Genomic DNA, 17966 nt, shown 5'->3' with positions numbered 1-17966 from the left:
GGTTAGTGCGGTACCGCTGTGGGTATTGATACTAGGCCCCTGGCCCTAGCAGGGAAATATACAAAGGATAGGCAGATTAATACCGTATTGTCGTGTCTGTCATGGTAATTCTGGCAAAAGGAGAAAGACCTGACGCATCCGGTCTATTCCTTCCATCCATCAATTTGAGATGCTAGCGATGCGGTTCATTCTGGGAAATGGCTATATACACTGACATAGAATTTATATATATATATATATATTGATCACTTACTTCTGTTCAGATACCCAGGTTAAAATGGGATCACTGGACAAGTGGAACCTTTCCGACGAAGAGAAGCGCCCCATTTCTGGAACATTTCCCAACACGGTTATTGACAACACCCACCTTCTCAGCTGTCGGGCTTTGGTCAACGATACACTGACACGTTGAATATACGACTATACGTAGCAAACTTTGCTCTTCATTATTACTTGAATCATCATACATTCCGAGATGGCAGATGAACTTTACGTAGTAGGCCTAGATGGGTGACAAAATCTCGCCGGTGGTGTGCAGTCAACTCTTTTAGACCCCAACGGCGTGTATATTAGGTATTCCCGCCAATGGAGCGATTCCAGCCACTACGACATTTCAGATACGATTACGAGGTGGTTTGAAATTTCCCATGTGAAGCGCCCTTAGAGAGCCGCGGTGTCTAGACGACGGTCCTCCGACTTGTTTCAAGATTCTGGACGGCAGCCGAGCCGCCCTGGTTTAGTGTCGTCGCGTGGCTGTCGCCCACTTTTTACGCTTCCACCTTGCGATTTTCCGAGCTGTGGTGGTACACGGTGCCTTCTGAGAAGCTGCTGTTGCTCATTTTTCTGAGTCAAAGTGTCCATGCTGTCCAGTGCCCATACTTTGCCTGGGTGTGGTCACCGTTACGTGTTCTCGGCTCTGATACCCATGTCGGCTTTCTTTATTAGTTTGGTGTTGTACCGCGTATTGATTGACAGACACATTGCCTTGGTAGCCTAGACGGGAAGTCAGATCTTCGTCATCCAGCCGGCATGATGATTCTGGAATTGTTGAATCCTTTAAGTTTCTAATTTTCCATCGGCGCATTCGATCGATGTCGCGGTATGCGATCAGGAGCCGTGACTAGTTTGCTGGTGCATCCTGCATGCTGCAAGCTGCAGCCCTATTGGGGGAGGTATTCGTGACGGTGCTCCAAGTGCCGCTCCGTCGCCTCCATACACTATCTACGTACTAGTTACTACCAGACTCCAGTATTTAGTAGTAAGATCATCGTTTTCAAACATAGTTCGCTCTCTCCTTGCTCCTTAGTACTGGTACGTTGGTAACGTTGTGACTCCAACTCAATTACCAGGATCGCATCCTAATGGCCAGCAACACCCCATGTGCCCCGAAAGATTGCGGTAATTCTCGTTGTTTCACCAGTGGACTGGGTAACTAGGTTTCACCGCGTTACCGCGGTACTACCCGCCTGGCCGTTAGTTGGCCAGGGGAAATTCCGTCCCATTTCCAATCCCACAATTAGAACTCCACACAGAGTCCACAGAGTCCACTTTTGGTCTCCTTTCCTGCTCTTGTCCCATCCATCCGTTGGGGTGCATAAGGATTCCCGCCTCCCGTGTGCTTCTAGGCTTCTAGCTGTATTCTAGCGCTGTTCTATACAGCAACCATTCCCTTGGATACTTCTGGAACGTTGCTTCTGCTCCCGACAGTGCACGGAGTACGGTACATCATCAATAAGCCATATGGCATATAACATTAAACACCGCCATAACTTGTAAGTCTGGGAAATGTATTTCCACGTTAGCCGAGACGAGGCTTTTACGGAGCACACGTGTTAAAAAGGAATCTCCGGCAGCCAAGCAGCCGACGCAACCTCTACATAGTACACATACGTATGTACGTACGTACATACGTAGTTTCGCATGTATTCGAGTTTCGAACAGCATGAAATCGGAATCAGTGCTGCTACTGAGAATATGCTCATAGGCATTTTATATACTACATGTAACAATTCGGCTGTAGTATCACCCTTTGCAACAAAGTTACATGAATGTCGCATGAAACGATCAATTGGTTACAGTAATCTCCGTCACAAATTACTACTTTATTACTACGTAGTAGTTATTACAGTACAGACGGGTTACACCAACGGTCAACGAAAACGTGGCGAAATCTAGATCCTTTGGCTGTCGGAGTGGGCTTGGCTTGTCGGAGCTCTGTCACTTAAACTGAGTTTGGTAGGATGCCGACCGTTGTCGATTTCTTAACAGAATGATACATATTACAGCCTCTGACTGGGATTGAGACGTAGTTATCAGCCTGCCACAGAGATATTAATCTGTTCGTCGGCTTTTCGTGTCTCAGCACACGATTCACGTTGTATGCATAATACGGACCTGACTAAGTGGGTATACCCGCTCTGTAGAGGGCCAGCCAGGAGGCTTTCGATGGGTAGAATTTTCGGCATGTTTTACGAGTCTCATATCGTCAACCGAAGGCTAAGAACCTCAAATAGAACCGATTATGTCATGGTGCATTCGCATGCATTGGAGTAATTCCGGACCTGGTCTTGACTGCGCAGAAAAAGAAATTCTGGGGAAGATCCTATCATCCAAAGGGAGACCTGCAAGGCGGTAAATTTAAATTGTGATCGCAATAACAGTTAGTTAGTCATCTATCGTACATTGGAGCACGGAGTACATAAGTAGGAGTCCGTACCTAGCTAGATACACACAAATTAAGTCTTACCCAACCCCCTTCATCCATACTACGTACTACCTACTCCGTACGTACATAGTGACTGGTAAATTGGATTCCTCCCAGAACGAAAACAACAAGATAGAATGGGCCCAGTGGATACATATGGTACATAAACATTTCGGGGAAGAGAAGCCGGCGTCCACTCTGTTAGACTGTGAAGTAACTTCAGTAAACCCAGTATCCCGGTCCTGTGGATATGGATCGTCTGAACCTGACCTGATCCGTCCAAAGTAAATCTCCCTCACCGCGTACCTGCAGATTCTTTTTTTTTTTGGGTTCATCTTTTTGAGCTCTTTGGCTGGCTAGCCCCTATGATCTATCACGTTCCTCGCACCCATCACCTTGGTTATTGGTACATGTCCGCTTACTAGTTACGTACTACGCAAGCCGTGAGCAGCCTAATGCAAGGCCCCCTCGGCCGGCTCACTAGATATTATGACTGCTTCAAATTTCTTCATGAGTGCATACACATACATAGTATACATACATACTATGTAGTAGTATGCATTAGACAAGATATCCAGAAATGTGGCGTCGCCAAGTCTGATCAACTACATGATCATTTTCTTTCCCTAGCCTTACTGCTCCGTTGTCATGATACAGATGAAGTAACCATGTCGACGCGAAGCAGCTAGGGGCCTAGGGCACCAGAGGCTAAACGATCGCGCCAATGAAAGCAGATATGACGGTTTCTGAAGCAAAAGGAAAAAGAAAAAGAGAGGCGTTCCTCGAGTTACCATTTTGTTGGGACTGAGTTTATTTACTTAGCAGTTGGCATCTTATTCACTGTTCAGACTACAATTAACTAAGTTAACTGCATAGGGCGTAGGACCGCCTACGTAATCAGCCTGCCCCCTTTTTATTTATGGATGAATTATTCTCCTTCATTCCTTTTCCTATATAGGAATGAGCTTAATTCCGACGCGATGGCCCGATTTACATGACGAAAAAATGTGAACCGTCTTATAACTAAGTTATAACTAACTATACCGGGAGTTAGCTTCAGACAGGTTTTTTCTTCAGAATAATGGATCCCTGTCGTCTCTTGTGATATCTGCACAGCCTCCGGGAGACAGTGGTCTACCCTCTCCCCATCCATAGCCGTAGATATGAAAATCCTCGATATATCAGAATACCCAAACACATAGTTAACTAATCAGTCGCAAACCTTGTTACAGTCCCACCGCGACTTCAGTACCAACCTATTCAGGCAAGTCGAAATCAAGCGATTGAAGCAAAGCAACAAACGGAGCTACCCGAGCGGAAGGCGTTCCGCGCTGCACTACTCATTCAGTGGGTTTGAAGTTTTGAACTAATTCTGCGCGCCGTCAATTGTGAGCCGTTCGGTTGGTATTAGTCAAAGTCTTGGGAAAGAGGTGGCTGGGCTGGACTGGTCGAGACTGCCCTGTCTCGGCGCCTAATGATCTAGAAATTTGAGAAGTTGAAACTGATTTTTGATTCTATTTTTGTGTGGGTTTTCTCCTTAGACCATCTCGCTAATCGTGCATGATCGAATTGGGCACGGATAGGGCTAACTCGAGTAGTCAAGTACCGTTAGGGACTCAGGAGTCAGGGCCAAATCGGAAGATCATGATTCGCTTTCTTCTTTGTCTCAAGGATTAAAGTGAAGTTGCTGCCTCAAGTTTCTCAACACATCGCGTCAAGCATTGATTAGAGTCTGGCTAGGCCTGTGAAGCTCTTCATTCTTGAGAATTAGAGTGAACCGACCACTTGCCTATTTTGGCACAGATGTTCTTGAGTATGGTACAAACTGCTAACTTAACCTTTCTGTATTCTAGATAGTTCTTCCTTTCTTTGTCTACTTTGAATTAATGGTATATACATCGGAAACAATACTTACTCGCTATCTCTCCTTTAACTTAGTTCTTTGTCTGTAATTTCCCGAAAGTCAGAGTCCCGTACTGTGTTTGACAAAGGTTTGTATGGATGCAATCGAATTGTGGTACCAGCCCCGGGTCGGCTCGATGACTTTTCAATCCAAGATAAAGACTAATCCAGTTCCAAGGAAATGCTTTGTAGAATGAAAGGAAAAGGTACAAAACAAAAGACCATAATCCGAGGAGTCGACCATTATTTTCCAACAATTTGACGGAACTCATCGAATATTTGGAATAGAGAATTTTCAATTTCCGCCTAGTCGTTATAAGGAGTAGTCATCTGATAGTACCACATAGTTCAGCCATGGCACCGATTGATCGCTCAATTGAGATCACGACTGATGCCTACGTGTGAAAGCAATTTGCGCCGATAGATAGATCCGCCGAACCTGATCGACAAGGGAAGAGCCTGCATATCATCACAAACAACTCAAACATGACAGCCGCCCGATTTCAATATTTCCTGGCTTCTTCTCTTCTTGTCAACTGAAACAATATCTTCATGTCTACCCAACCTTCAATACGAGTTTGAGATCCGCCGGTGTCAAAAATCCTCTTTTCTTTCTTTTTCCTCGCAATCCTTTTCAAGAGACAGATAAAAACGATGCGATCGAATTTCCCATCGCGCGGAAAGCGCCGAATGTTGTAGATAGTGTTGATACCACCCACGAGCACACGCCCTGTCAAATCTGACTGATTCTCCGAGCCAGCCGCGAATGGCCCCCTTCGCGCTCCTCCCCAGTCAAGAAAATTTTGTCATTTGACCTTCAGGTTACATCTTCGTTTAATGAATTTGATAAGAAAAACGTATATTTCTGGACTGAGTTGATGGCTGAATTCGAAACACGGTTCCAATTCAGGAAATATGACTGGGGGGTGTTAATCTGGTTCTACTGTACGTAATTGCATACACACCTGATGGTGTATGTTTGCATCTTATTGAGGAGGAATAGGATGAATGTATGTCAATGCTGAACGTTGATTGATCCTTGATTCTACCCAATAAATGCAGAAGAGTTCATGCCAGACATACATCAAACTATATGTTACACTGTAATATACGTATGTACATTAGTAACCTTTCATATTACTGACGTATTACCGACAACCAAGGAAGCGCTCACACCATCTTCAACTCCTCGAGAGTGTGGTAGGCCATCTCAAACTACGCCCATCGTCAGCCCGCGTCATCATAGAAAGATACTCGGATTTTAGTCATGAGCTGAAAGCTTACCTGTTCATTGGTTTGACATATCAAAATTCGGGGCCCCTTGTCCGACTTTGATATATCGGTCACCGGATCATCGTTGGCAACACCCTTGTTATTCTTCTCCGAATCAGCGTCGAATCCAAGACAGCTGCATTGTTGAATAACTGCTTGTCGTAACAGGGCGCTCTTTTCTCCAATACCCCCAGCGAACACTATTGCGTCTAGCTTGCCCTGAAGTTTGACATAGTAGTTGCCTACATATCCTGATATCCTATCAACGACGATATCAAAGGCAAGCTTGTGGTTTTCAGTCGGTGGATTCTCAACCGCTATTTGCGCAAAGTCCGTGGTGCCTGTTAGGCCTTTCCAACCAGACTTTTTGTTCAGAATTTCTTCTGCCTACTCAAGTTAGTCCTTCATGGGAGTTCACCTGGCCGTATGTCTGCAGAAAAACCTACTGTGGTGATGTGCATTTCTTTGGTGCTTGTAGGGCTGAGACTACTAGCATTGCTCGTATAGTGAAATACAAGACTATGGCGAGAACATTAGGCTTATAGCTGCTTCTAGATAGAATGGAAGATCACCTACCTTGGATCGATATCGCCGCTTCGAGTTGCACCGGGCAATCCGGCCAGAGGGGTCAAACCCATACTAGGAGATGAATCAGGCCCAGATCAAATACCAGGTTGGTCATGGATTCTTACGAGGTATCTATAGACCTCCCATCCTTAATAGCACAGATTGATGCTCCACTCCCTATGTGCATGACGATGAGATTGGTTTGGTCTCTAGGCTTGCCAAGGAATTGTGCTACAGTTCGGAGAATGAACGAGTAGCTAATGCCATGGAATCCGTATTTGCGCAACCCTTTCTTCTTTGCTATCTCCTGGTCGATGGGATATGTTCGGACATGCAGTGGTAAGCTGCGGTGGAACGCCGAGTCGAAATGCGCAATGTTCCTCACGTTGGGTAGTTCTTGTCGACATGAGCGAATAATTTCGAGAGCTGAGAAGTTATGCCTGAGCAAGTAAGTAATGTATCTCCGAAAAGATCTGGAGTGGTGTGCTTACAGTGGTGCCAGGTCCTCGATCTTCTCCAAATGATGGTATGTTGAATCGTCTATTACAATCGAGTCTTCGTAGTCTCCGCCATGTACGATTCTATGACAGATGCAGGCCAAATCATCGACGTTGGCTATCTCCGAGATCTCTGTGTCTGAAAGACATCGCTCTAACAAGTAATTGAATGCTTTGGGCGGGGTATCGAGGTTCTCGTGCAGTTGCTCCTTCTTGCCACCGGAGCTCTTGCTGTATTTGAGGGTCTGCGGCGGCGACGTTATTCCCGAGACCTGGGCGTCTACTATCGGCGACGGAGGGTTCTGTGATTTGAAGAATGTGATTTTCACAGACGATGAGCCTGCATTGACGGACAGGATGATCTTGGCCATTTTGTTCTTGTTGTTCAATTGCAGATTAACGAGCAAAGCGAAGGAAATGACAGTAAAGAGAGGAGCTCTCCGTAGTGTTAAATAAAACAGAGTAATTCATCGTATGTTGTTCAATGCCCTAAAGAGGCAAGCGTACCAGCCAGCACCTGATGACTGCGTCGTCCCTGAAGCCCCGCTGAGGAAACAATGACGTTGTGGCCGACCGGTCCGGCGAGCCTCCAGCTTGACATCACAACATTCTCTGAAGTTCATTCTTTCTGTTGTTGTATTAGAATACTTCTTTTTGGCTGTTTACTGGATTGTAATAGATGCTGGCTTATCGCCCCTCGTTGCCAATGTGGGTCGACTGTCAACGACTGCAGTGACTTGCGTCTTCCGATTTAGCCCTAACTAACCTAAGCCGTTTATTCAAAATGCCTGGCGAGGTCATAGACCAGCCAAACCCACCTCCATTGCCATCAGGCCTACCTGAAGAGCTCGATAGGTTTGTGGTACAGCTCCAGAATATCTCCTTGGGCCAAAAAGACTACGATGACTTGGCTAAGTTTCGTAGGGCGGCGTGTTATATTGCTGCTGGTATGTATTTATATCATTCCCCACGGCGCGATGGCTTGGCTGACGATTCTTACCAGCGATGATATTTCTGCAAGACAATGTATACCTGAAAAGAGAGATTAAGCCAGAGGACATAAAGCCTCGGCTTTTAGGTACATATTTAATTTCGCCATCTACTTCGATTTCAAAAGTAACGTATATTGGATAGGTCACTGGGGAACATGTCCAGGTCTGATTCTGGTTTATTCCCACCTCAACTACCTAATAACCAAACACGAATACGATATGCTATATGTGGTTGGTCCAGGTCATGGGGCTCCTGCGATTCTAGCTTCTGTCTGGCTTGAAGGCTCCCTTGAAAAGTTCTTCCCCGAATACTCACGCGACACCAAGGGACTTTCCAACCTTATAACCAGATTCAGTACCACGGCAGGCCTTCCAAGGTAACTAGCTAGCCCATGGATTATGGGAAACTGTGCTGATGATTGCAGTCATATAAATGCAGAAACTCCAGGAGCAATTCATGAGGGAGGGGAACTAGGTTATGCACTGGCGGTATCGTTCGGTGCGGTCATGGATAATCCAGATCTCATCGTCACATGTATCATTGGAGACGGCGAAGCAGAAAGTGGTCCTACAGCCACGTAAGATTCTTCTGATTTACAAGATATGAGTAAATCTTGACCACCATGTATACAGGAGCTGGCACGCCGCAAAGTATATCGACCCGAAAGAGTCCGGCGCGGTCCTGCCAATAGTGCATGTCAATGGCTTCAAAATTAGCGAGCGAGCAGTTTACGGATGTATGGATAACCGAGAACTGACCGCTTTGTTCCTTGGATACGGCTACCAACCACGATTTGTCGAGAACCTTGATGACATTGACACTGATATGCATACTTCAATGGTCTGGGCAGTTGAAGAAATTCGCCGGATTCAAAAAGCAGCTCGTGAAGGAAAGCCCTTGAGCAAGCCTAGATGGCCCGTTTTGATCCTACGGACACCTAAGGTATGTCCTTTAAGACGCTAATGGTGATGTCTATGACTGATAATTTTCTATAGGGATGGTCAGGACCGAAGAAAATTCATGGGGAATTTATTGAAGGCTCCTTCCACTCCCACCAAGTCCCTCTGCCAAAAGCCAAGAAAGACAAGGAAGAACTTCAAGCTCTTCAAGACTGGCTCGCCTCTTATGGACCAGAAGATCTTTTCAATGACAAAGGTGGGCCGATTGATGCGATTACTTCAATCATCCCGAAGACGGATAGCAAAAAGCTTGGGCAGCGTATTGAGTCTTATGGGAACTACCAACCCCTTGAAATGCCAAACTGGAAGCATTTCGTGGTTTCCAAAGGGTCCTACGAAAGTTCAATGAAGGTCATCGGAAAATTCATTGATCAAGTTTTTGTCAAGAACCCTCATACAGCAAGACTTTTTAGTCCCGATGAGTTGGAAAGCAACAAGTTAGATGCTGCGTTGGCTCACACTGGCCGAAACTTCCAATGGGACCAGTTTTCACGCAACCAAGGTGGCCGTGTTATTGAAGTATTGAGCGAGCATATGTGTCAAGGTTTCATGCAGGGTTACACCCTAACTGGTCGAACTGCAATCTTTCCAACGTATGAAAGCTTTCTTGGTATTGTTCACACGATGATGGTGCAATATAGCAAGTTCAACAAGATGGTAAGTGTGGAATACTTTTCACCCTGGCACGAAACTTAATAATAATTGCATGCAAGGCACGTGAAACGAGATGGCATAGCGATATCGCCAGCATAAATTACATTGAGACGAGCACTTGGACTAGACAGGAACATAATGGATTCTCGCATCAAAATCCTTCCTTCATTGGTGCAGTCCTCAAACTCAAGCCTTACGCAGCAAGAGTTTATTTGCCACCAGATGCCAATACTTTCTTGTCCACTCTCGACCACTGTCTTCGATCCAGAAATTATGTGAATCTCATGGTTGGGTCAAAACAGCCAACCCCCGTATTCCTCAGTCCCGAGGAAGCGGCTGTGCATTGCCGAGCGGGTGCCTCTATCTGGCAATTCTGCAGCACCAACGAGGGATTGAATCCAGATGTCGTGCTGGTCGGCGTAGGTAGTGAACTCATGTTCGAGGTGATATATGCTGCAGCAATTCTACGCAGACGGATGCCGGAACTGAGAGTGCGTGTCATCAATGTCACCGATCTCATGATTCTTGAAAATCAAGGCGCCCATCCACATGCTTTATCCATTGATGGGTTTGATGCGTTGTTCACCCCTGATATTCCAATTCATTTCAACTATCACGGCTATAACACCGAGATACAAGGCTTACTTTTTGGACGTCCCAATCTCGACCGCGTAAGTATTGCGGGATACATCGAAGAAGGAAGTACTACCACACCATTCAACATGATGCTCGTCAACAAGGTCTCTCGATTTCATATTGCAAAGGCCGCTGTTCAAGGAGCCGCGAAACGAAATGAGAAGGTTCGTTTGAGATGCCAGGAATTGTTGAGTGAGTTGGATATGGATATTGGTGAGACTTCTAAGTACATCGTCGAGAATGGAAATGGTACGTTCGATCTTATACAACTACTAATTCTGTTAAAACGAGCTGACTGACCGTTCTGCCAGATCCGGAAGATATGTACGACATGCCAAAGTTTGAATAGATCATCGATAGACTGTGGTGTTGCTTTTCCCCTTTGGGATATCGATCTAGAATAGTATAATGCCGAGTAATGTCTAGGTATAGATTGCAATGAATATGCGTTATACATAACCATCTTTCCTACATCCACAATGTATGAAGGCAAATAACCGAGAAATGCCGAAATCTTTCAAATCTCAAGCCATTTACCTTTCCAAACTAAGACCGCTCTCCTATACTTGCATCTTTTAACCCAATTCCAGCTGCTATCAAGCATAGTTGGTAAATATGAGAGAAGTTAACTTACTAATTGTACTCCTCTTCCTTGCACTCGGCCTTTCACGACACCGGAATCAACTCGCCCCTTTCAGGCTCATCTTTTTCAGCTTATTCTTCCGAGCTTTGAATATTGTTTCCTTCGAATATGCCACCACCACGGACTCCACTGGTGTGAGACGGATTCTCGTCGGACTCAAAATGTCCGTAAGCCCCGCCCACAGACTCCATAGTAAACGGACTAGCAGTCGGCGCATCCAACGTCGCAAGCTCCTCAGGTCTAAACCACAACGGCAACAAGAACGATCGAACGGGTATAAGAAACAAGATAATAACCGGGAACCCAATCGCCGCAATCGTTTGGGTGGTTGCAAATGTCGCGCCGAAACCGACAAGTTCCAGAGTCACAAAGGCCCAAATGGCGCTCCGGCGTTCGAGGCGTTTCAAGGGGTTGGAGCCGGGTGTGAATGTGTGGTCTTGGGCGAGGAAGACGAGTTTTTGGGTTATGCCGTTCCCTTGTAAAGCTTGGACACCCATTATAAAGAAGAGTCCTGCAAGGACACATTGTGGGATGAGGTGTAGGACAACGAGGAGAGGACTAGTCATTGTACCAAGAGTAAGTAGTCCCTGTGTGAGATTACTGACTCTTTGCTCTACGACATGATCCGTGATGAGGATTGGTCGGCCTTTTTTCGTCTCATCATCATCGGAGACTTGACGCGTTACGCAGAGTGCTTAAGTATGGAAGGGGGCTTGTGGAATCAGACCGTTCGGGAAGGGGATGCCGAGAAGACCGGCGATACCAGTGGTCAGACCGAGAAGGAAAATATCCCAATGGAACCCGGCAGGTTTGCGAAGAGGGAATTCCGTGCCTTGTGCGATGAGAGATGATACTGCAATTTCAAGTCAGTAAAGAAATAATTCTAGTAAGAGAACGACCTATAGTGGTTTGTTTACCATTGTGGTCAAAATAGAATAAAATTGTAAGTAGAATAGCAAATGGGATTGCCAAAAATACTTCCCCAACGCTGATATCCCACAGATTGACAAGCCAACTACGATCCACCGTTGGAAAAAACGCCTTGGACGTTGGCAATGTCTCAACAGAAACATCCCTCATATGGCCGATATGCACGAAACCCGTGAAGAATATTATAGTAAGAGGCGTGCCGTAATCCTCGATAAATTTGCGCACATATCGTTGAAAGAGTGTGCTTTCACCAAGCATACTACAGACATAGCCGGACATCAGCACGAGTAGAGCAACCATGATACTGAGATAGGCAGATGTTTCACCTGCCATACTCCATTGGCGAGTAAGGACTTGAATTCCTTTTTGCAGGTAAATGAACGCAACGTAGAAGCCGAAGATGTCACATGAGAAGCGCGTTACATATGTCAGGCCATTGCAAGCATTTGTTATGGCGAGAACCCAGTGGAATATTAATGACCAACTACATGCTGTCAGTAATTCTCAGAGGATTTGAGTGTCTGTTTGAAAGAAGGGCTTACAGTCCGATCCAAAACATGAAAGCCAGGTAGTTCGTTCCTTGAGGAGCCATGATGTCGTACACCGTATAATTAAAAACAGTAATAGGCCCTTCACATCATCAGAGTACATTCTATTCGAACTTCAATTCATTATGTATGGCAAGACTTACCAGTGACACCAACAATAACCAACGGCTGTGCCGCTGCGGCAGAAAACACTACAGAACCAAGGACAGAAGCTAATAGAACCTCATTGACCCCATAGCTTTGATGCGTTTTCTCAAACATATCTAGCGAGAAAGCCAGAGCGGGAAGGATACTGTAAATGGGCACACGTCAGCATGAAGAAGATGAAATGGTATTTCTTTCAAGGTTGCTTATGATAATACCTCCCACATACTTTGCAAAATACATATACACCGTAGCCGGTACGACTCGATAATCCCAAGCATCTGTCCAATCACTCCAGTAATAAGCTGCTCTCCGCTTGATATCTTGAATCATGCCTCGGAATAGATGTACCTTCCACCATTTGGCGGGAGTACTCGTTGATGAGCAATGAAAACTCGAATGATTCGTACCTGCTCTAGAAAAAGCCACTGGGGCCTCGGCGTCAATTGACAATCTATTCTGTCGAGAAGAAGAGAAGGAAGAATTTGTGCGAGAAGGCGATATATGCGAAGAGGCTTGTTGTCGTTGTTGCCAGCTCTTTTTCCTAGTTGAGGATGTATGAGAATGGACGCTAGAAACAGGATCCAAGGCTATTTCTCCGTCGATGGCTTGTGAGCTGCTTGTAGCTCCATAGGATGCGCCAAGAGACGGCATGTTTCTTTTGCTTGTATCACCCAGGTCTTGCGATTGTGCAATGTTTGCATGGATAAGATGCTACTCCGTAAGGACGGTCGCGCAAACAATCGAGCAGAGGAGATTTCTATGTTGATTCAAAATCATTTAGGCGTGGTTTTATAGCATCAATCTTGTGATCATGACACTAGAAGGGAAAAAAAAAGAAAAAAGAAAACGATGACGATCAAAACGTGGAGGAGATGCCAGGGCCGTCGTTTTAGGCAAGTCTTGGCAACATCTACTGGCTACGCCTACACTCGCTGTACGTCGAATACAGTCATGATGTGAAAAAGAAAAGTAGTCAATTCAAAATTATAGCAAACAATACATCCAATTACTAGAAACAAAGTTAGTAGTCACTGTCAAATCAGTTATGATCGCACATCCTGTTAGTGCACCCACGAATGGCGTAGTTTTGGTTTACATTGGTGGAGGTGGTGGAGGAGGGTGATCGCTCGGTGGCTGTAGTATGAGTTAGCAATGATTCTTCAAGAAGTAAGCAGCAGTACCTAAAATACTTACAGGAGGAGGAGGGCCTTCGCCAGGGGGAGGTGGAGGAGGAGCAGCAGCACCACCGTAGTACATGGACTCGAGGCCGGGAGGAGCGCCGGAAAGTCCAGGAGGAGCACCTTGACCACCAGCTGGAGGTGGGAATGCGGAGTACCCGTAGCCATAGCCGGCTTGACCGCCAGGAGGCGGAGGGGGAGCTTGTTGTTGCCATGGTGCGGCTCCTCCAGGGGCGGCTCCTGGGGCAGAATAATTTCCGTGATGCGAGCCATATCCGTAGTTTCCGCCACTACCACGGCTTTGTGCCCATGGGGCAGCGTCGCCGTTGTCGCGGGGTTCGTAGTCATCGCGTCTACCGTGCTGCTCCCGTTCACGTTGTTGCCATGGAGCAACGTCTGAAACTGGACCGGGAGGCCCACGTTGTTGCCAAGGCTTGTAGTTGGAGTCTTGCTCGTAGCCTCCAGGGCCTCCTTCAATACGGCGAGGAGCTTCACCACTGGGACCAGAGCCACCGCCAGAAAGTTCTTGCATAAGTTGCTATTTGAGTTAGTAGTGAACCTTTCATATGGTATGGTATAAACTGATAGGACTTACCTCCATCTCACGGTCAACAGCATCACCGCCGCCAATAGCACGTTGAGGGCCACGGCCGCCATAGCCACCATTGTTCCGCCAGTCAGTGCCACGTTGACGATCGGGACAATCACGCGCCATATGGCCAGCATTGCCGCAAACACGGCAGATAATATTGGCGGTAAAGTTGCGCTGTTCAGGACAGTCGTATTTGCGATGGCCGATTTGTCCACCTGTACAGGTTAGTATAAGTCCAATGGGTTGGAAATTTATTATAAAAGACTTACAGTTCTGACAAGCTTGATTCTCATCGTCACGCAGTGTACCGTTAAGGGCCGCGAGTTCTCGGAGTTGGTTGCGTTTGAGCTCGTTCTGACCTTCAGGAATAGAAGCAGCCTATTTTGCAACGTTAGTATTTATTAATCAGAGAAAGCAGGAAGAATAACTCACTGTTTCAATAACGTTGTGGACCAATTGCTTGGCCTTGTTGACCTTCTCCTCCGTATCTGCCATGATCAAACAGTGAAGATCTTCTTCCTGGTTGCTTGTGTGAGCGGCATCAGATCGTCCCTTTCCTTCCTTGACGGAACCTTTGCCTCGAATGGCAATCTTTGCTCCAGATTCCTTTTCCATGGTCTTGAGAGTGTTGCCACGAGGTCCGATAAGCAAACCAACTTTAGTAAAGCAAGTGAGCTAAGTGTTAGTATGTCTGTTTCTTCAAAAATAATATAACGCGAAAAATTCCAGAAGGTCATTGGGTTAGCAAGAAACGAGGAGAGGCATCTTGAACATCACGATGCCTCGCCAGCCCGAATCGAGCATGTAATAGAGAGAAAATGGGCAAGTAAAACATGGTTAGAGGGAGAGTTAGAGGGTTAGTAATCATACTGAAGTTAATCTCTGGATAGTCATTCACAGGAACATAAACTTTTTCCTGTGTCTTGGTCGGGCGCCTATAGTCAGAGGGCGGGTGATAGTTAGGTATAACCTTCATAGCCCTTTCGACAAGTTTGTGGCGCTCATCCTCCAAGCGCTTGCGGTAACGGTATTCCCTGGTGTTTACACGTCTTCCGAAGTTGTCGTACTGCGGTGGCGGCGAGGGTGATCTAGTAAATTTGCATGTCAGCAGAAAGCACTTCAAGGGCAAATTCATGGAGAAATCTCACCTATCGCCATCCGCAGGGACGACGTCGTTGATGCGAAGCTTCTGGCTAATCTCTTCAATACGAAGATGCAGAGTATATGCTTCGAGCTGCTCATTAGTAAAATTGGCCATGATCATGGTCGGTAGACCCATGAGGCCAGCAGCCTTGTTTTCCTGAGCGTCGCCCCAACGGTTGCGCTTCTTGCGTCGTTTCACGCCGTCTGCGGGAGGATCTGCTGCAAAGTAGTCAGTATCAAAGTTACTATAAATGAGGCAAAGGAAGTCTCAAATTACCTCGAGTTGGGCTTCTGCCTCGGGTCGCGCCATTCTCTGAAGCTGCGACTGTTGGCGTTGATGCCTCGCTTGCACCTTCATCGTCTCCGGCGAATCGCCTCTTTCCAAGAGGGATATTGTTGGAGCCTGTAATTCCTTGGCTATTGCGCCACGACATTTTGCTAGCGTCAGCGATGTGAAAACTAGCTACTGTGATAGAGAATAAGTTGTCGAGGTTTGGATGAAGAAGAGGGAGGTCTGTCAAGAGTTTAAAAATAGACAAAGAGTGTTCCAGTGGCGACTAGCCATATTTGGTTCATATCAAGAGGCTATACCTAAAAGGGACTAGTTCCAATCGGCGGCTTATTTTCGGCTCGTCTAACATCCTAAGCCCTCCAATAACAATGCTATCGCATATACTCCGTATACAAACATGAGCCCTTCATTCTGGACTGGAAACGCTTATATTATCGACTACAGAACACTAATCCGACATAAATTACACTCACAGATTACTCACTTCTTGGCATCATCAGCCATTCCCTTCTGAACCCACTGCAACGTCGAGGCGCTATGCTCTGCAACTAGAGCCTTATCCTTGAGCACCTCCTTGACTGTATGCTTTTCCGGAACATGTCTGCCTTTCTCTACACCCTCTCGTGCCGCTAGCTTTTCCTCCCAGGCCTTAAGGTGTGGGAACGCTTCAATATCGATACCGGCCCAGCCCGCAGCAGCAATCCAACCCCAATGCGAGATGTCAGCGATTGAGATATGGTCGCCTACTAAATAGCCGGACTTTGAGGTCGAGAGGTGCTTGTCTAGGACACCGTACAAGCGGCGGGTCTCATTTTGATAGCGGTTGATGCCGTATTCGATGTGTTCCGGGGCGTAGCGAGTGAAGTGGTTTGCTTGGCCTTTAGCGAACGATTGTAAGTCACCATCTATTCATTTTCATTTTTTTTCCCCCAATTATTCCTTACCTTGCATAGGTCCAACACCAGCCATTTGAAAGTGAAGCCAATTCGCTGTCTCATAATACTCTCGAGTTCCCCGGGGATACGAGATTTTGTACTCCGTATCATAGTTATCAGCCAGGTATTGCAAGATGCTTCCCGACTCAAAGATACTGATCTGTTTGCCATCGGTAAACGTATCAGTTATGGCAGGAATACGGCCATTTGGATTAATTTCGAGGAACCATGGCTCTTTCTGCTCATTTTTGCTGAACTCGAGCTTCTTGACTTTGTAGGGGAGGCTAGATACATAGTTAATGGTTAGCTTTGTACAATCACTGTTATCGGTCAACGCTCAAGCGCCGAGAAGAGCAGAGTGTTTATATAATTAAGTAACTGACGGCCATTGGCCTCGAAGGAAAATGGAGGGCATACCCTAATTCTTCCAACGCAATGGAGATCTTAATACCGTTCGGGGTCTGCGCAGTATAAAGAGTAATGTCAGGAGTCCTGTGAGCAGCCATGGTGGACAACAGACGAGTTATTTGTCGAGACACTTTGAACGTATTAGTTGAGTAAGTAATTGACGTTTGTGATTAAGGAAATTGATGTGTTGAAACAATTTAGGTTGGTCGGGGGTTTATAAGTAATCAATAAGAATGAGGGTAACTAAGTTAACTAGGTAACTAACTACCGCATCAGCTTACAAATGCAGCCACTTTGATATCGTCATTTCTAATCCTTCCAGGCTTCCACAGGCTTCCCCCACTACGTACAGACAGAGTATACGGAGTACGTACTCTGTAATAAGTACCTCGCTTTAGCAGCACTGCACCTCCACAAACATGCACGAACAGCCAGTTAGAATAAATAAATTTAGCTGAATTCAAGCTTGGCTTTTCTTAGAGCCGCCGAAGTTCCTGTAAAGTTGTATGGACTATGGAGTCGGGAATGAGGAACTAGCCCCGCATCAGATAATTATAGTGAAGAATTACGCAGTCTTCATGTTACATCGATGGATGTCCTGCAGAAATAGTTAAGTTAGTCATTAATAATCGCCAATTATTAATCAGGGAATATAACTTAGTTAACTAGTTAACTAACTTAGTTATCCCGTCAAGCGTGTAACGTAAAGATGCGTACGTAATATGGTAGTAGAAGTAGTTATCTACACAAGGACTTTTCGATCCTTGAAAGTGATCTTCTGTTCGGTCGAGGAAAGGAATTCTTCATTAAAAACGGATTTGGAGGTTGAAATGTACTGGCATTGAGAAAACCTAAAAAATATATACCGGCATGCTTGTTTTTGAAAGTCTAGACCATCGATAACAAGAAAACTATAGACAAGCGAAAAGGAAGAGAAGGAGAGAAGAAAACTGCAGACTGCAAGAT

General features: G+C 45.9%; 5 protein-coding genes across 5 annotated transcripts; 1 reads left to right on the top strand and 4 right to left on the bottom strand.

Moving 5' to 3' along the window:
* Window positions 1-5592: 5592 nt before the first annotated feature.
* Window positions 5593-7313, bottom strand: EYB26_000832 (uncharacterized protein; the record flags this gene model as incomplete). The annotated part of the gene is made up of 7 exons (XM_054260146.1): window positions 5593-5707; window positions 5781-5821; window positions 5891-6265; window positions 6325-6397; window positions 6455-6517; window positions 6571-6885; window positions 6937-7313. The coding sequence occupies 7 exons, from the start codon at window positions 7311-7313 to the stop codon at window positions 5593-5595; spliced, it is 1359 nt and encodes a 452-aa protein (XP_054116121.1).
* A 413-nt stretch (window positions 7314-7726) lies between these two features.
* EYB26_000831 (uncharacterized protein) lies at window positions 7727-10533 on the top strand (the record flags this gene model as incomplete). Its single annotated transcript, XM_054260145.1, has 9 exons — window positions 7727-7797; window positions 7867-7889; window positions 7946-8020; window positions 8077-8311; window positions 8360-8512; window positions 8568-8877; window positions 8931-9551; window positions 9608-10433; window positions 10496-10533. 9 exons carry the CDS (start codon window positions 7727-7729, stop codon window positions 10531-10533), a joined length of 2352 nt encoding a protein of 783 aa, XP_054116120.1.
* A 365-nt stretch (window positions 10534-10898) lies between these two features.
* Window positions 10899-13103, bottom strand: EYB26_000830 (uncharacterized protein; the record flags this gene model as incomplete). Its single annotated transcript, XM_054260144.1, has 6 exons — window positions 10899-11500; window positions 11555-11680; window positions 11745-12241; window positions 12300-12387; window positions 12449-12597; window positions 12679-13103. The coding sequence occupies 6 exons, from the start codon at window positions 13101-13103 to the stop codon at window positions 10899-10901; spliced, it is 1887 nt and encodes a 628-aa protein (XP_054116119.1).
* Window positions 13104-13544: 441 nt separating this feature from the next.
* On the bottom strand, window positions 13545-15799 carry EYB26_000829 (uncharacterized protein; the record flags this gene model as incomplete). The annotated part of the gene is made up of 8 exons (XM_054260143.1): window positions 13545-13586; window positions 13647-14168; window positions 14226-14437; window positions 14492-14600; window positions 14655-14878; window positions 15093-15310; window positions 15371-15584; window positions 15643-15799. The coding sequence occupies 8 exons, from the start codon at window positions 15797-15799 to the stop codon at window positions 13545-13547; spliced, it is 1698 nt and encodes a 565-aa protein (XP_054116118.1).
* Window positions 15800-16137: 338 nt separating this feature from the next.
* On the bottom strand, window positions 16138-17098 carry EYB26_000828 (uncharacterized protein; the record flags this gene model as incomplete). Its single annotated transcript, XM_054260142.1, has 3 exons — window positions 16138-16535; window positions 16602-16876; window positions 17010-17098. The coding sequence occupies 3 exons, from the start codon at window positions 17096-17098 to the stop codon at window positions 16138-16140; spliced, it is 762 nt and encodes a 253-aa protein (XP_054116117.1).
* Window positions 17099-17966: the final 868 nt, after the last annotated feature.

The sequence above is a fragment of the Talaromyces marneffei genome, chromosome 1 (genome assembly GCF_009556855.1).
Source record: "Talaromyces marneffei chromosome 1, complete sequence".
NCBI classification, from domain to species: Eukaryota; Fungi; Ascomycota; class Eurotiomycetes; order Eurotiales; family Trichocomaceae; genus Talaromyces; species Talaromyces marneffei.
The sequence above is the reverse complement of the archived record's forward strand: the minus strand, read 5'-3'. Positions and strand labels throughout refer to the sequence as shown.